This window comes from Cannabis sativa, chromosome X, assembly GCF_029168945.1.
Source record: "Cannabis sativa cultivar Pink pepper isolate KNU-18-1 chromosome X, ASM2916894v1, whole genome shotgun sequence".
Classification (NCBI taxonomy): domain Eukaryota; kingdom Viridiplantae; phylum Streptophyta; class Magnoliopsida; order Rosales; family Cannabaceae; genus Cannabis; species Cannabis sativa.
In genome coordinates this window covers 10,929,353-10,950,772 of record NC_083610.1, presented here as the reverse complement: position 1 = coordinate 10,950,772, position 21,420 = coordinate 10,929,353, and the positions used below count along the sequence as shown (strand labels likewise).

The 21,420-nt window shown below is 29.4% G+C and overlaps 1 protein-coding gene across 2 annotated transcripts; it reads right to left on the bottom strand.

The window, feature by feature from the left end:
* Window positions 1–242: 242 nt before the first annotated feature.
* On the bottom strand, window positions 243–3,199 carry LOC115717030 (uncharacterized). Of its 2 annotated transcripts, none has more exons than XM_030646287.2 (2): window positions 2,925–3,199; window positions 243–2,237 (listed from the first exon to the last, which is right to left on the bottom strand). In XM_030646287.2, exon 2 carries the CDS (start codon window positions 2,184–2,186, stop codon window positions 603–605), a length of 1,584 nt encoding a protein of 527 aa, XP_030502147.2. In that variant the 5' UTR covers window positions 2,187–2,237; window positions 2,925–3,199; the 3' UTR covers window positions 243–602. The 2 variants fall into 2 exon arrangements, with proteins under 2 accessions (XP_030502147.2, XP_030502570.2); XM_030646710.2 differs by having other exon boundaries at window positions 243–2,271; window positions 2,925–3,065.
* Between the last annotated feature and the right edge of the window lie 18,221 nt (window positions 3,200–21,420).

Genomic DNA, 21,420 nt, shown 5'->3' with positions numbered 1-21,420 from the left:
AATTTTTCTACTATTTTGATGGAATGGAAAAAATTCTAATACAAAATAAAAACAAATTTAATATTTTTTTCATACATTTTAAATTTTATTTCACTTCATACTTATTCTCATTTTTAGTATTATGTATGATTTCAAATTTTAGATACCCAAAATCTGTATTCGATGATAAAACACTGAGGTCTTACATAACAGGAAAATGTCAATAAAGGAGAAGTGAAAAATTGTGAGTACTATTTGATCAATGAGCAGGCAAACGAATTTCAATCTCACCATTAGCTTTCAGCACTGTACTGTTAGTATTAGGAACAGTTACTAATATAAACAAATCATCACAGACAAAAGGAAAAAAAGAAAAAGCAAATAAGAAAGAAAGGCAGTACATGGTAAAAACTTGAGATTAAAAGTTATACAGATGCCTACAATCATCTGCAGTGTTGATTCTAAGGCGACACAGCTTCACGCAGTTAATCTATATAATAAAAAATAATAAAAGAAAAAAATGCTAAATTTATCATGCTTTGGACATAGGAATAAAAAATAACATAAGTGTGAGAGACCTTGGATGGACATGAAAAGAGCCAAAAGCCTTGTAATCATAATCATCATTCTGCAGCAATCTCTTCACTGTCAACCCTTTGGGAATCCATGTCTGGTAATGTACTGAGATCCATTCGAACCTCATTCATTTCTTGGGCTATTTGGGTATCAGACGAATCTATTGGATCATGTTGAACTGCGTCCTCTGTCCCACCAGTAGAGTCTGAACTGTCCTCTTCTGCATCAGAATCAATTTTGTTGTCTGATTTTCCATTCTCAGTAGCATCGGCATTCTGCTTCGTAGTTGAAGTGGTACCATCCTCTACTTGAAGTGTTTGTTCAGGTCTTACTACCTGTTCCAAAGCATTAGACACTGGATTTTTAGACGAATCAGATAATTCTTCAGAGGCTCCATCCGTTTTGTCAGTTTTTGTTGAATTTGTAGAATTAAATTCAATTTTATTCTCCAAAGAACCAATGGTGGAGTTATCTGTCTGCGCCAGTGATGGAATTTCTTCTATTTCACTCCCTCTTGTGGTTGCAACATCCTTGGTAATTTGAGCAGGAACTGAATCAGTTACAGACTCTGTTATATTCTGCTGGGAAGAGTCATTTGTTTCAATTTTTATCTGCTCAAAAGAGCCAGACTTCTCAGTTCCCATCTCAGAGTAATTGCCTGCTTCCGGACGATTATTAGATTGCATAGTTATTGAAACTTGGTTATCGGAAGAATTTGGCAAATTATCATAATCAACCTTTTGTGCAAGAGAAACCGTATCCAAGGAAGTATGATTCCCACCAGTTTCACCTTCTGCCACCTTTGATCCTGCATTGCTTTCAATCTTTTTAACATCCTCTGGGTTGTTCGATTTGTCATCCTGCTCTAGATTTTTTGCTTCTGTGTTCTCAATTGTACTTTCTGAACTTATTTTCTCAGTTCCTGTGTTTATAACTTGTGTATCATGAGCAACTTCACTGGATGCATCATCCCTAATGTAATGTTCCTCTCGTGCCTCGTGATCAGTTTGGTCACCTCCATCACTATCCTGATCCTCAGATGAGTGTTCTTTGTCCACTTGATCCTCAATCTCTTCATTGTCATTTTTTTTGGTATCATCACCACCCTCCTCTTCTCGCTCCTTCTCTTCATCTACAAACTCCTCATCATGATTTCCTTCTTCCTCTTTTCTCTCTTGGTCACTTTCATCTATCTCATCATCTCCACCTCCTCTTCCACCATCTTCTGCCTCCTCATTCTTGTTATCTTCCGCATCTTCATTCTTGTTTTCCTCCTCCTCCTCCTCCTGTTCTTGTGACTCATTCTTGTTTTCTTCTTCTTCCCGCTCTTCTCCATGTTGTTCTTCTTCCTCTACTGCTATTTCTTCTTCCTCTTCTTCCTCATGCTTCTCAACTTTAGTTATATCCTCTCGAGGATGTAGATCCTTCCTCCCAAGCTTGGGAATCTCACCGTCACTTACCCTAATTGTAGTTTTCGCATCATTTTCATCAAATTCTTTCTTCTTATCATGGGAATGCTTGACCTGATAAATTAGCCAAAAGCAGACCCCAAGAAGCAGACAAATCTGCAAGGCATGCTTCGCCCTAAAACCTTTGGTTCTTTGATTTCTACTTGGCAACCGCTTCAACATGATATAATCCTGAAGTTTCTATTCTTATCCCTCACCTTCAATCACTCTCGCCTTCATTCCAAAACAAAGAATATCATTCCAGCCACTCGGAAAAAGAAAAAAACAAAAGTAGTATAAATTCAAGCCAATAAGAAACAAAAATGAAAAATAAGAAATACACAAACCATTCGTGCAATTCTAAAGTTTAACCTCATTACAACTTATAGCGAACCAAGTGCAATGTTTCCTGAAGTTTTCATCAAAATCACAGACTTTTGCATCAAAATTTTCATAAAATCTAACCAATTAGTTCTATCAGCCCAACAAAATATTATCCAAAGTTATCTTAGCATTAAAATCACAAGAAAAAAAAATGAATAAGCTCCAAAAATATAAATTCTCATAATTGGAAAGTTCATGGGTTCAAGAAAACTAAGGTATTCAACGTTTGTATAACAACCGAATTCAAAGCAAATCCCCAAAATAAAACCTAGAACCATACCAAACCCACTTCCCTAAAAGATCAGCACAGAGAAAATAAATAAATAAGATACTTGTTCACATTCAAAATCGGAGCACCATTTACGAAAATAGTAAATTACGATCACGAAACCATTCTAGAGCAGAAATAAACACCTGAAAATGAATCTTTCGAAAACTAATTACAGTAACATATTATGACAAGACTTCAGTGTAATTGATGCAATGAAACCCTATTATGACCACGACGATAAGGAAGCTAATGGAGCAGATGGGTACCTGAAAATGTCACCTTTGAGAAGAAGATGCCGCCAGAACTCGAACAAGGAGATGCTTGTTCCGGTCTTCAAAGAGGTTTCTCTATGGTTAAGTTGAGTGTGTGAGAGACTGATACCCAACCAAATATATTTTCTTTTATTCTTTTTTTTCATTGAAATATTTCGGTATGTAAAAATTAAAAATAATAATAATAATAATAATAAATGGAATGTACTTTATAGGTTGACTAATTAGTAATTTTTCCTTTAAATTTTAACATATACTAAATTGAGTTTTTTAATTTTTTTGACTGAACTATTGAGATTGTTAAATTTAAAATATAAAATAGCATAAAGTGGTTTTGCTGAAAGGGAAACTACGAGTATATGATTTTAGTTTGAGAGAAGATTTAGTGGGGTATAACTTAAATCCCACATTGAAAAGTAGATAAAAATTATATATGAGACCAAAGTGTACAATATCATACAAATGTGGAACTTAACATATATATATATATAATATGAAAAAAAAAAAAAATCATCAATTTAATACAGTCTTATATGATTTTACACGTTATTCAATTTTTTGAATTAGTAAAGGAAGTTGATAAAAAGCTCATTCTTTAATTTTTTGTTTTAAACTTTATTCAGCATTTTTAATTGTTGATTATGTCAAGTAGTGAAACAGTTTCTCATTAGGGTGTATATGTATGACTTTCGAACTATTATAATATTTTTTAAAAAAAAAGGAACTATTATAATATTAAACAAGTAGTTTTTTATGTATATATTCGAGTAACAATAGTAACAAACTGAAATTACAAATAATAATAATAACAATAATATATAATGTGTTATATATAATATATAATATATAATAAAAATTTAATATACATTATTGTATCATTATGTGTAAAAAAATGTGTATGCCATCTCAAATCTAACATTGCTCATATATATTTAGGTTTGTGATTTGGAAAACCTTTTACTTTATTTACTTATTTTATAGGCATTTGATTTGAGTGGGTTTCCTAATATTTTACAGTTGAGAGTCACACGAAATCCACGAAACACATCAGTCTCAAAACTTTTGTCATCTTGATGAAGGGGCATGATATTTGTGTGCTTTATGAAGAATAACAATAAATAGTAACATCATTATTTAAAATAAATAAATAAATATTAACATATAGTCTTTAATTTTTTTTTTCCAAAAAAAAAAATCATTTTGAATTTAAAAACATCTTAATATAATATAAAACAAATGAGATTACATCTTAGGAAAGTTTTACTACATTTTATCTTTTTTCTTATTTTTTTTTATCTTATTTATTTATTTTTTTAAAATTTTGGTAATTTTATTCATTAGTAAATTCTTAAGAAAAAAATTTCACATGGTTTAAAAATTATTGTGAATGTTGTATTATAGGCTATATATAGATAATTATTTTCTCATCTTTAGTTTGTCTCAAAATTAGTATTACATTATTTTTTATGGGCGATTAAAGAATTTAGTCTTGCCTAATTATTATTTTTTAGAAGAATGTAACATGGTGGTTGGGGAGTCCTTTTCTCTCCGTGTGATTCTTAGATTGTAATACACTCTATTGGTGTTTGTAAACAACCTTGCATAGTGGAGAAACTCCTTGAGGGAGAGCTAGAGTAAGGCTCACATTGAGATCCGAACCAGGATAATTCTGTGTTTTATCTCTTTAAATACAGAAGACTAAAAAGATCACTCTCACTATAACGTAAGTGTTAGTTTTAATATGCTTGGTGTTGCCATTAATAGTTTTATATGTAATACGTAGATTTTTGTTAAAATATGTTTCCTAGAATTAGAGCCTCGTCTGAAGTGATGCTTAGAGAAATTAAGAATGTCCTATCTCTTATGATTGATTACACTTTTTACGAAGAAGATGAATAGGTTTTATATTTCTTTATTGTCTTGAATTGAAACTAGGAAGGACAGTGTTCATTTCTTGAAAATTTAGAATAAATTATATTAAGAATTCATAAGACTTTATTTGATAAATAGAATGTTACTAGTTAAGTTTGACGACATTAAGTTTAGATATGTGCATGGAATATTCTCTCCCTAGAATTAAACTCTTTTGTTTCTATTAAATCAATCTTTTTTAATGTTTAGGCTTAAATTGTGAGAGCTCACAATTACAACTAGAAGTTATAATTGGACCAATGGGCCCATGGGTCCTTCCTGCCTTCGTATAACTCCATTTGTGGAATTTTGAAGTTATGGTAGCAGAGTCTCTATGATCCGTTTGGCATAGGGTTCTGGATCTTCATCCTCTGAGTTAGAGATGACCCCACTTTGTTTCCTTACAAGCTTGGCCAGGGCAGCTATTTGCTTTTCCAAGCGCTTGGTGTCACTGTTCGGGAGCTCATGCTCACGAATCCCGTCATTAATATGGTTCTAGAGATCATCTCCATGAGGCCTCCCCCTTTTGCCTCTAGCTTTTTTCCATTTTGCATTTAGGTAATTACGGAGATCTACAGTGGACCAACTATCTTCAGGAGAAATTAATTCCCCACCTTGGTTTACAGAATTGCATGGGCAGTTTTTCCATCCATGAACGACAGGCCTTGGTACCAGAGCACTAGGCCTACTATTCCAATCAACCCTGGCCCGCGGATCATATTGGCCCTCAGGCAGGGGTAGCCTTCCTTTTCCACAAAGGTTGGTTGACTGTAGGCTAGTTAGTCCTAGGAACAGTGGAGCAGGCTTTTCCTTGGTTCACCTGTAACACCTTTCCCCTTGTCTTTTACAGGTCCAGAATGTCCAAAATCAACTGGACTTGACTTTTTTGTGAGGTTATTTTTCTTAGGGACAGGCTCTTCTAGAGCGTTCTTCTCTGAAGTTTCCTCATGGGCCTTGAATCTAGCCTGTAGCTGCGCTAGTGTTTTTTGCAACTGATGGGAGATATCTTCTTGTGCAACCAGTTTTTGCTGAGCTACTATAAGTTCTTCAACCATCCGATATACCTCGAGATCTTTCTCATAATAATATTCCTTTTTGTAATACTCGTCTTTAATCTTACTGTTGTCTCTGCCATCATCCTCACCATCACCTTCGCCCTTAGGGTCTTCTTCTCTGTCATCCTTCTCATCTTCATCGATGGGGTTTTCACCGACAAATTTCTCCTGATGCTGGGCTTTATTGGCTGGACAGCCCCCATCTTTGAAAGTCTACCCGTCTCTCGCAGTTCCTAGTGGACATGCACTATGGGAGGTGGGTTAACGTCGTCCATGACGGTGTCCTGACCGTGGGCGGTGGGCTTAGTGATGACATTTCTGGTAGCCACCATTGTTAGAGATACACTTTGGCTCAAAGTTTTTCCTCAACTCTCAATGAAAGTACCAAAATATTTATCAAGATTTTCAAAAACTTAATATGTTAAGTAAAAATAAATCAAATAAGAGAGATGGAGATGGAGTTTTCAAATGGTTTGGGTATTAATGAACCCTAGTCCATGAGTCGGTGGTATTAGGCTAAGAAGCCTTGAAGTATTACACCAATGTTCTTGATAAGCTTAAGAACCTTAACTTTTTGCTATAGTGTTTACACCATGATTTTTCTCACCATTTGCATGACGGTATAAGGTAGTATTTATAAGCTAAGATCTGGGTACGGGAATATCCGTGACCCTCTATAGTTGGCATGTAAACTTGACTCACTAATGGGGTAAATGTTTGGTTTTGTGCCCTAAATAAAATCCATTACAATCTGATTAGTTATCAATCTAAAAAATTTGAAGTGATTTATGTTTGCATGAATTTTACATGCTTATGGTTTAATATATATTTAATATATGCACAAAATCAGTTAAGTCCAGAACATATATTTATTCACAGTAACAGTGTTGTCAACACAGTGGAATGTGATTGTGATTATATGATTCAAAAGACTAAGTCCCTGTTTCATCAGTGTTTTGGATTTACACTGATGTGATAATCAGCGATGATGTGTACTTACACTTGGAGTAAGTGTTATGTTCTTTCCAGGACATTGGTAAAGTATACTAGTTTCGAATGTATGGAGTAAACATTGGACTGGACCGATATTGAACTTAGTCAAGATATTATAATCTTACCGTTGTATCTTTCTAAGTCAATATCAGTAGTTGATCTTAGATTAAAAGAATCTAAATCCTGACATGCTTAGGCTCAACTCAAGAGTGCTATTCATGTTCTTTGATTTATTAATTAAGCCTACTTTTGGGTCAGGGTGATACGTATATTTTGGGAACATTATAGTATGATTGAGTGGGAGCGCTGAACATAAATATGGAATCTATAGCTTCTACAGGTGTATAGAAGTCAAGTGATGATTCCCTTCGAGCTTAGCTAAATAGAAGTAAATGGATGAGCTCTTGTTTCAGTGACTATATCTTAGATCACTAAAACATCATTTACAGGGAGCTAAGTGTTTTAAGGGGCCAAATACATTGAGGGGTGAAAACGGTAAATTTATCCCATCTTGATGTAAATCATCTATATAGACGATCTTTGATCACATTAAGATTATAACAATGGTTAAATGAGATAACATATCTATATCATGAAGCATATAGATTGCTCTATATAAGTCTGAGAGTGCAATTCCAAGTTCTAAGAGTGGATTCAACAAGGAATTAATAAGTTAGGGAATTTACTTAGTAAATTCGGTTCGCTTATTGGAAGCTCAGCAATATAGATCCATGGTCCTCATTCTAGTTGAGACCATACTGCTTGTAAGACTCAATAATTGATTTATGATTAATCAATTATAATTCTAAAGTTAGACTATGTCTAATTTGTGAATTTTCACTAAGTAGGGGTGAAATTGTAAAGAAAAGAGATTCTAGGTTTATTTATTAATTAAGAGACTTTATATGTCTAATTAATAATTATATTAAATGACAATATTATTTAATAATCTATTTTAGTTATTAAATAATTAGTTTTGGCATTTAAATGGTTAGAATTGGAAAATTGGCGTTTTTGAGAAAATAGAAATAAAAATTGTGAAAACTGCAAAATTCAAGTGAGGCCCACTAACACCTATGGCCGGCCACTTGATTGGCTTTTTCCAATTAATATTTTCATTATTTTAATGTCAAGTAATTACTAACCTAAACCTAGTAGTTGCCTATAAATAGAAAGTGATGGCTCAGTCAAAAATAAGAGTTTAAGAGTTTTTCAACAGTTTTTAAGATTGCCTTTCAGAATACTGAGCCTTCCTCTCTCTCTCTCTCTCTCTCTCTCTCTCTCTCTCTCTCTCTCTCTCTCTCTCTCTCTCTCTCTCTCTCTCTCTCTCTCTCTCTCTCTCTCTCTCTCTCTCTCTCTCTCTCTCTCTTTTCTTCTTCATATTTTCGAAACCCTCTAGTGATAGAGTAGTGCCCACACTCAGCAAGTGGTACCTCAATCATAGATTGGAAGACTATGAAGGATCACATTCAAAGAGAAGGACATTCGGGCTCAGATCTTGATAATGCTCTGCGACAGAAAGGATACAAGGGTTAGAGATCTGAGTGGAAGGAGACATATTATTCCGCTGCGATTCATGTAAGGTTTTTTTAACTTTATATGTGTTTAATTATCGTTTTAGAAAGTTCATACTTAGGATGTTAAACAACATACTTGTGATTAGATCTAAGATCCTGGTAAATAAATTTCTAACAGTAAATACATAAAATACACAGACTTTGGGCATGCGGATTAAGGCCCAGCCCGTGGGGCTATTATGCTCCGTACGATAGAGGACCATTTGAGGTTGATAGGTGTCGTGCGTGCGCTTCCTTTGCATATTGTAGTGTCAGAGTAGTGGCCGTAGGAAAAAAGAGATGTTCCTTTTTGTGGCACACGCACTCTCAGAGTCTGACATAGGGGACAACCCCTAATACAGTGGGATTTGGTGTTAGAGAATCGCCACATCAACTTCAACTTGGCTTCTGAGATGTCTCTTCGAAAGCCCTTCTGGATGTATCCCAAACACTCATTCAGAGGATCCTTATTTTTTCTCCTTATTTGGGTGAGACGCCCTCCCAAATCTAGAGATATCCGATTTTGGAAATAACTACCTAGTAGCTTAGATAGTCTTGAGGCCCATCTTTCCTAATCGTCCTAGCCCATTATCTTGTTAGGGCTTTTTGAGCAGCCCCAATATAATTGATTAACATTGAACTGAATATTCCACGTGTCTCCTTTTAGAAACACATATAATAATATCATTAATTTTATTATGTTAAACAATTAAAAAAAGAATATAAATAGTTTATAACTTAATGTTATAACTAAAAAAACTAATAAGATAATAAAAATGACATAAAATAAATAAAAAAGCAGTGCACTTATGGTGATGTAAAATTCTATATCATAATAAATGTTTCTCAAATTTGGCACAATATATACTATATGTTAAATTTACAGCATTATTCGAGTACATTTTTAGCTAGGTAGGTTATATTTTAGCTTATGATCACTTTTTGGTTTTTGAAATCCTATTTTTAGAAATAAGAACAAAACAGTTTTTGAACTTTTCAAAACACAAGTTGTGTTTAGTTGATGTTTTTTAAAAATAGTTTTTTATTTTTATTATTTAAAGCACTTCAATACTTTGTGACACTGATATGATCAAGACTCGACCCAAATTCTGGCCCTAAACCCGAACTCTGGTGCCAGACCTAGACCCGAACCCTGGACCCCAAAATCAAATCTGAACTTGGACCTAGACTCCAGTCTCGAACCCAGACCCTGGACCCAGATCTGGCCCCTGAACCCATACTCAGACCTGCCCATGGACCCTGGTCCGAACTCGAACACGGACACGAATCTTGGACCCAACTTGAATAGAGAGATAGTGGTGAGAGAGAAAGTGACGTGTGTGAAAATGAATACAAAAAAGGGATGATAGAGAATATAATGTGAGAAAATGATGAGAGAAAATATAATATGAGAAAATGATGAGAAAAACCAAGCGAGATAAAATAAAAAAAAATATTTTAAAAAACAATTATTTTAACTAGAAATTAAAATTTTGATGTTCTCAAAAATTTTATTTTTTGAAAATTATTTTTTTAAAAAAAAACATGACCAAACGTGCTTAATTATTCTCAAGAAGTAAGTTTTTGTTTGTAAAAACAAAAAAATAATTTTTTTTTAAAAAATTGTTTATGATGTCGAACATGCATATGGGGTGTTCATTGGATCACATCCAATGGATTTGGACCCATCCGATCTAATCCAATTGAATTGAGTCATCTGATCCGATCCGATCCAATGGATGTATTGGATTGGATCGGTTCCATCCATTGGATGCTTTAACTGGTTTTTTATTGGATTGGATTGGATCCATCCAATGGATCCAATGGATGAATCCAATCTATTTTAGCCACTATTTAAGCTGATTTCATTAAAAAGAAAAAAAATGTATGAAAAAACATAATTTAAAACATAATAATCCAACATAGATAATAAAATAATATATAAAATATTAAATAAAATAATTAAATATATAAAATTATAAATATTTGAAAAACCGTGTTTTTGCAAATGTCAATTATATATAAGAAAATATGAAACAGTATGCGTCTGCAAAAGCAGAAAGTAATTCTGCTACAGCAAAACAGAACAGGCAGAATATAAAATATTTGCAGAAAAATAAGTAACTTGACACAAGAGATTTATACGTGGTATCAGTGTTCTCACGAACACTCCTAGTCCACGGGGCCACGCCTAGAGAATGAAATCAATTAATAAAGTATCAAAATTACAAAGACAATTGACTTAAACAAGTTTAGACTCCCTCTAAAGTATTGCCGCAATCCTTTGTAATCCACTTTATGAATCTGACTTCTTGAAACACCTTCAAGCCCGAACTCCCTTCGTCTTTGAAGTGTGAGTGCTTACTTCCTCCCGAAGTAAGGCTTCAACAAGTCTTCTCCCGAAGACCAAGTGCTTACTTCCTCCCGAAGTAAGGCTTTATCAAGTCTTCTCCCGAAGACCAATCTCTTGTTCAGTCAAGTAGTTCTTCACAACCTCTAGGACAGAGTAAAAACAGAAATAGACAACTAGAACCTAGATGAACAACTAGGCTCTCACAAAACAAAGAAACACTCTTCTCTCTGAAAGATAAATTTAAAAAATGAATAATGGAAGAGCTGAATTCGAATGGTTGCTCTCTAGGCTCTATTTATAGAACATAGAAACCAAAGAGGCAACCACAAGTTCGAATCTACAGCTGTACAAAAACTTTCCTAAGAAAACACGATCTATTTTACATCGAATCGGATGCTTGACGCATGACGGATCACACCAGAATCGGGAAACTTGCTAAAATCGGGTCCGATCTTCTATCAATGCTTGATTCCTGCCAAAAACAGATTAGATATTCTGATTGTATCAAGATACAAACGAAATCAATAAGGAAAAGGCAATAAACAAAGTTTCCCTAAAAAAGACAACTTTCCAAAAGAGAATTTCTTCTCTTTTAAGAAGTTTTCAACAAAGGAAAGTTCAGCTGAAAGTGCAACTTTCCTAACAAGGAAAAGGGCAACTACAATCCGAATTTATAAGGCAAGAAATCGAATATGATGCACAACAATCTTACCATAAAAGGAAAAATTATTTTGTCAACTAACTTGCCAAAAAAGGACTTTACAATATTAAATATGATTGGATAGACATTGGATGATATTGGATTGGATCGGTTCGGTTATCCATTGGATCAAATGTCTCATCCAACATCCAATCCGATCCAATTGGATTTTTAAAATTTGCATCCGATCCGATCCAATTATAATTGGATATCCGATTCTATTGGATCGGTTGGAATTGAATCGGTCGGTTGGGATTCGATCGGATGACTATCTGCACACTCCTAATGCATATTAATTTGTTATGAATTTCTGGAGAAAAGAAAAAACTAATTTTTGGAAACTAAAAAGTAATGTGGCGTTGCTTTCACTTAAATTTTCATGATATAACATGAATGATGCAACTCATGTATCCATTCAAACTAAGTAACTCTATTCAATGAGTGATGTGTTTATAAATTGTTTGTGCATTCACATGGATGATATTATCATAGACCATTCTAATTGGCAACATGTCCATATTATAAGGCATTGATAAGATTAATTAACCTTACAAATTTATTACCGATACTGTTGAGCATCAATGTGCCTTAATCAAGAACAAGACCAGATGTACACCTAGTTTTATTTGTATAATACCAAGTTGCCAATTAAGTACCAACATATCCACATGGACTCTTTGTCATCATAATGCATCTAAATCCAATTATTTTCTCCAGCCAATATATTGTTCCATACAATAATACTCTCTTATTGAATTCAGCCTCGTCACTTATGTGATTATTTTCCAATTGTAAAATATAAAACACTTTACGCCACAATGTATCTGACTCTTATTTTTATATATATATATATATATATATATACTAGTAAAAAATTACGTGCGAGGCACGTATACTAATTTTATGTTAGATATTTTTTACTTTATTTAAAAGATATAATTAACAATTAAAGAAAAAATATTATTACTTATTAGGTGAGATTATTATTATGTATATCTAAATAATGTAATTTATAATCTTGACAATTAAAAGTAAATACTGGATGTAATATATTATACTGTTTAAGAAAACTTGATAATTTAAGTGTAATATGTTCTTAAGATAATCCAAAAATAAACTAAAAATTCATGTTCAAATACTAAAGAAAACACAACTTAAATGTGTGTGAAATAAAAAAGAAAATTAAAAATCAATCTCTAAATTATTGATAATTGAAGATAACATCTATCTAAAAGTTGTAGATAAAAAGTCTCTTTTTTACAAATTATAATGTGAAATATTTTAGTTAAAATACTTTATATATTTATATGGAACACTTCTAAATGGGTAATACCCATTGATGGTCACTAAAAAAATTAATAAGGTAACAATCAATAACTTTTTATGGCAAGTTTCTAATAATTATTTTTTTTAAAAAAATTATATTTATTTTTTATAAAATTGGAAATAATAATTATAACCAATACTTTGAAAAAAATTATAAATTATTTTTAAAAATGAATTGAAATTACTACTTTATAATTTTATGAAATTGTGAGTTTATTAATAATTTATTATTGTAAAACTAAGAATATGATAATCTTGTCTAGGGATCAAGTATAATTTTTTGTGCCGAAATTCTTGTATTGGCAATTGTCATTATTCAATAATGTTTATGACACTTTTTTTCTTCGTTCATTTTTTTTGTTAAAATTTTCTTCATTGATTTTGTTCTTATAGATTTTGGTAAGCTCAAGTATTTTTTAAAAAATAAAAACAGATAAATAATTAGCATCAAATATCAGTTCAAATATTAATGAGATTTGTTTTATTTTTATTTTATTATTTTATTATATATAAATAATATTTTATTATTTTATTAAATATAAATAAATAGTGATCCATGAATTTCTCATAAACCAATAATTTAGTTATATAGACACACTTTATATAGAATAGATATATATATATTTATATATATAAAACACTCAACTTAATTTCAATACCTAACAACCTCTTTGATTTTTGGTACATCCTCTTTGCCGCCATATTTTTCTTGTTACAACATGAGGTTTCTATAAGTGGGATTGCCATCAATTCATTACATTTTTCAACTTATTATAACTTATTTCAACATGGTCTTTTCTTGTTCTTTTCTTTTTTTTCTCTCAAATAAAAATTTGCATTTGTTTTAGATTTTTTTTATGTTAGAATATTTTATGTAAACTAACATAATTAAATATTGTTCACTCAAGACCAGTATATAATTAGTATTCCATGGTATTATCATCATGCCATAATAAAATAGACATAATGTATTAACATGCTTAGGGCTCATGAACACACTCAAAAACGTTTTTATTTAGCCCATTGGGCCAAAACAACTAATTCTCTTAAATTGGACCTCTTGGCCCAATTAGCCCATAATCTCTCATATAAGAGTTTGTCTTTTATTTATGGTGATGTGAGATCGGTGTGGACAATGGTATGTGAGAGAATGAAAGAGTAGTGTTCATTACACCCAAACTTTCTTGTTTTGCTTTATGTGTGTAAATCAAAGAGGTTTATGAAATCAACAATGGTTCATAGCTCTTAAAAATTCAATACCAAATATTAAATAAGGTATGTTTACTAATTGTAAAGTTAAAGCTTTAAAATTAAATATTTGATCTTGGATGAGATGAGCATGAGTTTGTATTGATTATTATTGATAATTGCATGCTCTTTGTGTAGTGATTTTTAACAATTAGTATCTAGAGTCATCTCATTTGATTTTAGAGCTTACATTTGGGTTCAATCTTTTTTTTTTTCAAATCTAAATTTTTTGACACATAATTTTTTTGATTTGTGTTTAATGCTAAAAAAAAATCAGATGAGATGATGAGTATAGAGTTTATCAATGATTGGGACTATATTTTATGTTTCTTCTTGTCAAAAATTCGGTGAACAACAAACTTTTCAAGCTTTACTTATAGTGGTAAATGGGTCTAATGTTTTTTAGGTTTTATATTTTTTTTTATCGAAAATAGGTATGGGAAATTGAAAGATCATGAAAATTGGACCAAAACCCCCCAAACGACATCAAAAACAGTGTACCGAAGGCTAAAACCTAATTGGATCAGTGATCGGATCCAAAATAAATAGGTCAAACATGGTTAGCATGGCCCATCAAGAGGTTTAAGACGACCCCAAAAAAATACTTGTCGTTTTTGTATGGTTTCAACCTCTATATGTCCTTTTTTCAGTATTGTTTTCATTTTTGGCTTGATTGATAAACTACATGTCGTTTCTGACTTGGCTGATAAACTAAATGCCGTTTTTTTTTTTGGAAACTATATATCATTTTATGGATATACTACGTCTTTTCCAGACAAACTACATGTCGTTTTTCCATAAATTACATGTTGTTTTCCCATAAACTACATGTCATTTATTACAAACTACATGTAGTTTTAATAGTTTTTCCGCAAGAAAATAATAATAAAAAAATTTGGGCACGTGGGGGCGCATGAAGAGTCCATTTCAGACCAAATTTTTTACCATTTTAATTTTTTCATTTAATTGTGTGATTACATTTTGGGTTTGTCAATTAAAATTGTTAATTGACACATAATCACATAGTTAATTTGAACTAAATAGTTCTTTTTCACAATTTTATTTTTGTTTTTTTTCATTGGATGAAAACAGAATTTTTTCATGCCATAAAATTATTTGAATAGATGATTGATTTTTTTTTTATAATATAATTATGTTAGTGAATAATTAATTGCGTGTTTATGTACTCACTTATTGTGAGTTTAAACATGTCAATTTTGTTAATCATAAATACGTGAGAATTGTGATAAATTTATTGTCGATTAATTTAATCTCATAATCTCATACAAGGCTATTTTTCATTTAATTATCATTTTATAATTTTATTATATATATATGCCCTTGGTGATATTTGAGAATTTTTTGTGAATTTTATTATTGTTATTATTATGAATTCTTTCGGGATATATACTGTGAAAAATGTGTAATAAAATAATGATCATAGTTTGCGCATTTATTATATACTAGGTGATTATTACGTGCCAAACCACGTAGTGTTAGTTTTATTTAATATTTTAGTTTTTTTTTTATTTTAATTAATAATTAAAATAGTATAATTATTTGAACAATTTGTTTTATAAAAATAAAATATGTGTCAGTATATTTAGTAAGTAAAACATAGTTGTGTTATAATAATATATGTTATTAATAGTAAAATATACATTAATAATCTAATTGAAAAAAGTTCTATTATCTCATTTCATATTTAATAATAGCTACACAACTATATATTTATAGACTTTCACATTCTTTGCAAATTACTAATAAGCACCAATAATATTTTCATATTCTAATATTTTTCAACCTTCTCCTCTTGGTGGTAAAATTAAAAATAAAACTAAAAATAAGCACAAACATATAAGGTAAATACTCATATACAGTCTCACATTTATATTATCTTTTCTAGACATTTTATCTATATTTTTCTTTTTTAAAAGATAAATAAAAAAAATTATTGATATTCTCTAGGTTTGTTAGAGAGAGATGGGGTAAGATGATTTTTTTAATTTAAAAAGAGATTATTAATATTTAAAAGATTGTTTAATTTTTTGGGTTTAATTATTGGGTTTATTTATTAACGGGAGATCAAACGTAATCGTTAAATTTAACAGAATATTCTTTTATTTTTTAGGTATATTCTGTTAAACCAAGAAATGCCGTTAGATAGGCACTTTTAATATATAAAGATATATATAAAATTATTGTTAATATTTAATTGATTTATCAATAGTAGAATTTGCTAGAAATAAAAAAATGTATAACTGCCTTATTAGATAATTATGAGATTAAAATTATTCGTTGAATGTGTTATGCTTGTTAGTTTTTATGGTCCATATCAGAGTTATAAAAGCATAAACAGAATTTTGATAAAACAATTTTTATCTAATATGAACCATAAGTCCAAGGGTGTCAACATAATGAATATAGATTAAATCTAATCTAATGAAAGAAATTCAATTACCTTTTGATGCCTATTAGGGTATCCTTGATTCTTTTCGTATTACAATTGAACATACAATTCAAGAACTTGATTGAAAAATCTACATCTTGATCTTCTAAGCCAACCTCAACACTCAGGAATAGAGTGGACTATTAGATCTTAAAAGATGATCAAATTTAGGTATTACAGTGTGTACTCAATTCATGAGACACTGTAATGAAATTAAGGACTAATCTCACATACATTTAAAAGTGGCTGAGACTAGAGAAGAGAGAGATGGCGTGAGGAGAAAGAGATAGAGGAGTGAGAAAATATCAATCATGTTTTCTCTCCTTTCAGCTCTTTATTTTTTGTTATTTCTAGATGCTTAATTATGATACTATATATTCCTATAATTATGATACTATGTATCCCTATATATAGTGTTATATATAAACTATTTTAATCCTTTATTTTAAATAAAAGATAAATATCTAGTTTGATTAAATTCTGAATTCAAATTCAAATACAAATATCTAATAATTGAATATCAAAATATCAGTAGATCTTTTATTTAAATAATTATCCTTTTTAATTAAATTATCATCCAATAATATATTTAATTAATAATTGAAAAATAATTAACTGAATTTAATTAATATTAGTTTAACTTTTTTTTAATATTCAAAAAAAATATTATTTTAACTTAATAAAATAATTAAATTAAATTAATCATGGACATTTATATGTCATTTCACAAGTGTAGAATAGTCCTATACGTGTGGGTCATATTTTAAGGTCCAAAATTAATTTCTCAATTTTGCCAAAAATAAGATTTATTATTTATTCTGCCAATAAATAATAATTAATTAATTCTCATTAATCTCTTATTTCACAAGGATTAAAATAAATATTATTTTTTTCTAAAATAATCTATTTCTATCTTCAATATTATTAAATAATAATATTATATTTAACTAATTAATATAGTTTTATAATATAAAACTAAATAGTTAAATACTATTAATTATACAATTTATAATTGTCATAATTAATCAAAACAATAATTTTTTAAATTACTATTTTGCCCTTGAGAATTTATTTCCACTTGAAATCCATTCGTCAAATAAAATCTTCCCATATATAGTATTGTATAGAAGTAACTCGAAGACCATGGTATTTCAAAGCTCCAATAAACCCAAGATTACCATCAATCTCATCGACAAATTAATATAGTTTATTAAGTCCATTAATACTCCACTATGAATATAGAATTACACTCTTGACAATATAGAATCATATTTTACAGAATTCTTATTTGTAGTCCATTGATATAATCAATTTAAGTAGCCCGCCCTCCAATTATTAGTTCATAATTAGAGTTGGTAAAAATACTATTTTACTCTTCTAATAATCTCTTGATTTCTTATGTACCATTAATTCAATGTAAACAGTTAATCTATAACTTATTATGGATTTAGATTCAACTGTTAGCACTTGCTGAATTGACACTACAAGGGAACTCATATTCGATTTGTTAGGAAAGCTTGGATTTCACTATTGTATAACATATTTCCAGCCACTCATGTTATTAAGTTCCCAAAATAGAAATTGTAAGAATCATATTCTCTGAGAAATTTTAACGAGTGAATCAAATAACATAATGAACACAAACAAGAGTTCATATATACTCAGGATTCAGGCTGATCTACTAATGATCATCATTGTGATATGATAAACTCTTTGGTAAACGACAAATTTGATGAAAGATGTTTATTACATATCGGTTCATTCGTGCATAATCTAATTATACACAGTACCTTTACTATATGTCCATCTACATATGTGATCCGAATCAAAATTACACACACTAGAAGTATAGTGTATAGTAAATCGTACTTAACAGCTCCATATTAAAGATTCTCAATACTTTAATAATACAGACTTATTTTATTCATATCGTATAATTTTAATTCTCTTGTACATCCTTACAAGATTATACCTTCTCCATACGAATAAGGAATTTTATGATATTTAATAATTATACTCTTATAATTTTTTTTGAGATAATTATACTCTTATAATTAATATATCATTTATTTTATAATTGTATTTCATATATTAATTACTATTTTTAGGGCATAAATTCCAACATGTAATCTCTCACTTGCATTAAAAGTAAGTGTAGCTCATTCTATAACTCTTATAGACGATGTATCTCATTCGATTGTTCAAACTGAGTCATATAAACGAGACCTCCACATTAGGGCTGTACATCGGTCGGTTTGGGCGGTTTATCCTGTATATTTTCTAACCCAATCTAAAGTTCGGGTTGCTAAAATTTAAGTGTAACCCGCCCAATTTTAAAAAAAAATCTATAAACCGACCAACGGTTTGGGCAGTTTGGTCGGGTTAACCTGCCCAAACCGGGCAAACTTTTTTTTTTTTTTTTTTTTTTTTAGTTTTAAAGTCAAAATCAATAAAAAATTAAAAAGATAAATTAAAATATCACATTTCACCAAAGTACAACACCATATATATGGCTTTAAAACTAATAATTAAGTATATAACTTTATATTATTATATATTTAATCATTTATGTTATATATAATAAAAACAAGTTAAAAAAAAAAAATTAAAGGTGCAAAATCGGGTTGGTCGGTTTAATTGGGCGGATTGGACCTATTTTCAATTCGCCCAATTAACAGATTGGGCGGTTTGTAATTTTTTTAGGTTATTTCAGTTTGTAATTTTTATCGGTTTTTTCGGTTCGGTTTAAGCGGTTTACAAATTTTTTTGTACAGCCCTACTCCACATGATATAGCACTAGATTCCAAAGACCACCACATTATTATTGAATAAATATACATAATCAAATTTTTCGTATATTTAGTTTATTCATCCTTTTATTTCTTCTAGGTTCACTTTGTTTGATTAGTCACTTAATATTCTCAATATTAAATGTAGGTATTTATTTAAAATTTTAGTTTTGAAATTGATTAATCTAGAACCCTCTATTAGTGACATCTATTTAATTATATTAATTATGATAATTAATGAATTCAATAAATCCTATGGCTAATCAAGTTGAATGTTTAGAATGAATCTTTTTATTTCACATCCTTATTAGTCTTTGATCACTTGTCATAACTAAGTGATTCTTTTTGGTTAAGATTATATAATTAATAAGAATATTTATTTTTTGGTTCGTAAACGATACTATAATATATATTCTTCAAATCAATTATCTCTCATAATTTTAAATGCCAATAAACTTTTTAAAAATGTATTCACTTCTTAAATAGTCTTTTAAATACACTCTCAATATATTTAATACTCTCACTCAATTAGAGAGTTTCTTATGAATAGTCTTTTAAATATGTTTCAAGTATACTTAATACTCTTACTCAATTAGACAATTACTTATTTGTCCATTGTCTATGATATGAATATTTATTACTTATTTTTATTAAGATTATTCTTAATTCATGATCTCAAGTTTATTACTTGTTTAATCTCATTGTACAAGTATTCATAAATTTCAACAATTAAACAATTATGATATTCAAAACTTGTATCTCATACTTTGAACATCTATTTTAAATTGTTTATCCAATACTTTAATAACATCCCCTATTTCCATATTGTATTATTAAATCTACATCTAACAATAATTTTATTTGTAATTATTAATGATAGATATCTATCACTATATTATCCAAGAATATGTGATATCAAATAATTACTAATTTATTATATTACTTGAATTCAATCTCATTGTAATTCAAATCTGAATATAATAATTTAAATGTCTAGCTTATGAAGTCAATGACCTAGTCATCCTTCTCTTTATGGATATTTAACTGAACTATCTTATATACCATTTTATTGATTACTCTAATTAATACAATTTTAATAAAATTAAAGTTTCTCAATTATGAAAATTCAATGTTCAATATCATCTTAGTGTATTGAATAATTCAATGAGACTATTAATGCATGATTATTGAATAATTATATTTCGACTCCAAAGTTTAAAATTAGAAAGAATTAACTTTTTTATTAATTTCTTTTTCACTAAGGCTTTGATATTCCATATATCAAAATATTTACTAATTTAAATTAGTTGGATTTTCAAACCTTACCTTGGTATATCTTGTATTTTGATAAATCTCATTCATTGAAATCTTTATAGTTCTATTAGAAATCATGATTTAGAAACACTAATTGTTGTTATGAAGAACAATCTAATTTTTTCAAAATTATCTTGTATTTTAATGAGTAGTATACTCCCACTAAATTATTTTATTACTGCTAAATTTAATTGATGGTCATGACTATTAAAATTTAATTTCGACTCTTTAAAATTATCCTCATTTTAATTGTCATCTTTATTGAGATTCAATTGTATGAATTCTTTCTATCAATTGTTCTCAATCTTGATGTAGTCCAACCACTTTCATTATAACTCTTTTCATGTATTAAAATCATATCTCATATTGATTTAAATAGTTAGTTACAATCTATTACAATTAATAAACTCAACTATTGAATGTTTAAATGTGAGTTCATTTCAATTAGACTATCTAATTAAATGAATATGATTCTACTAATAATTGGGAATGGAATTCCATATCCATGTATATGTTTGAATAGTAATTTAAACTTTCTGATTAAATCTCATTTAATTTTTAAGTTTAGTCATATAGAATTAAAATCATATTTTAACTCATCTTAAACTTAAATATAGAAACATTTATAAGTCCCTAAAGAATATAATTACTTATTTATTATAAATAATTAAAATATTTAAACTTGATTTTAGAATTATACTATGAGTATTGAAGTCTTTAGTTAACTTTGCACACATAAGTTTGAATATTAAATAAACTTTATTGAAAAAATATAAAGTGTTCAAAATAAAATTAT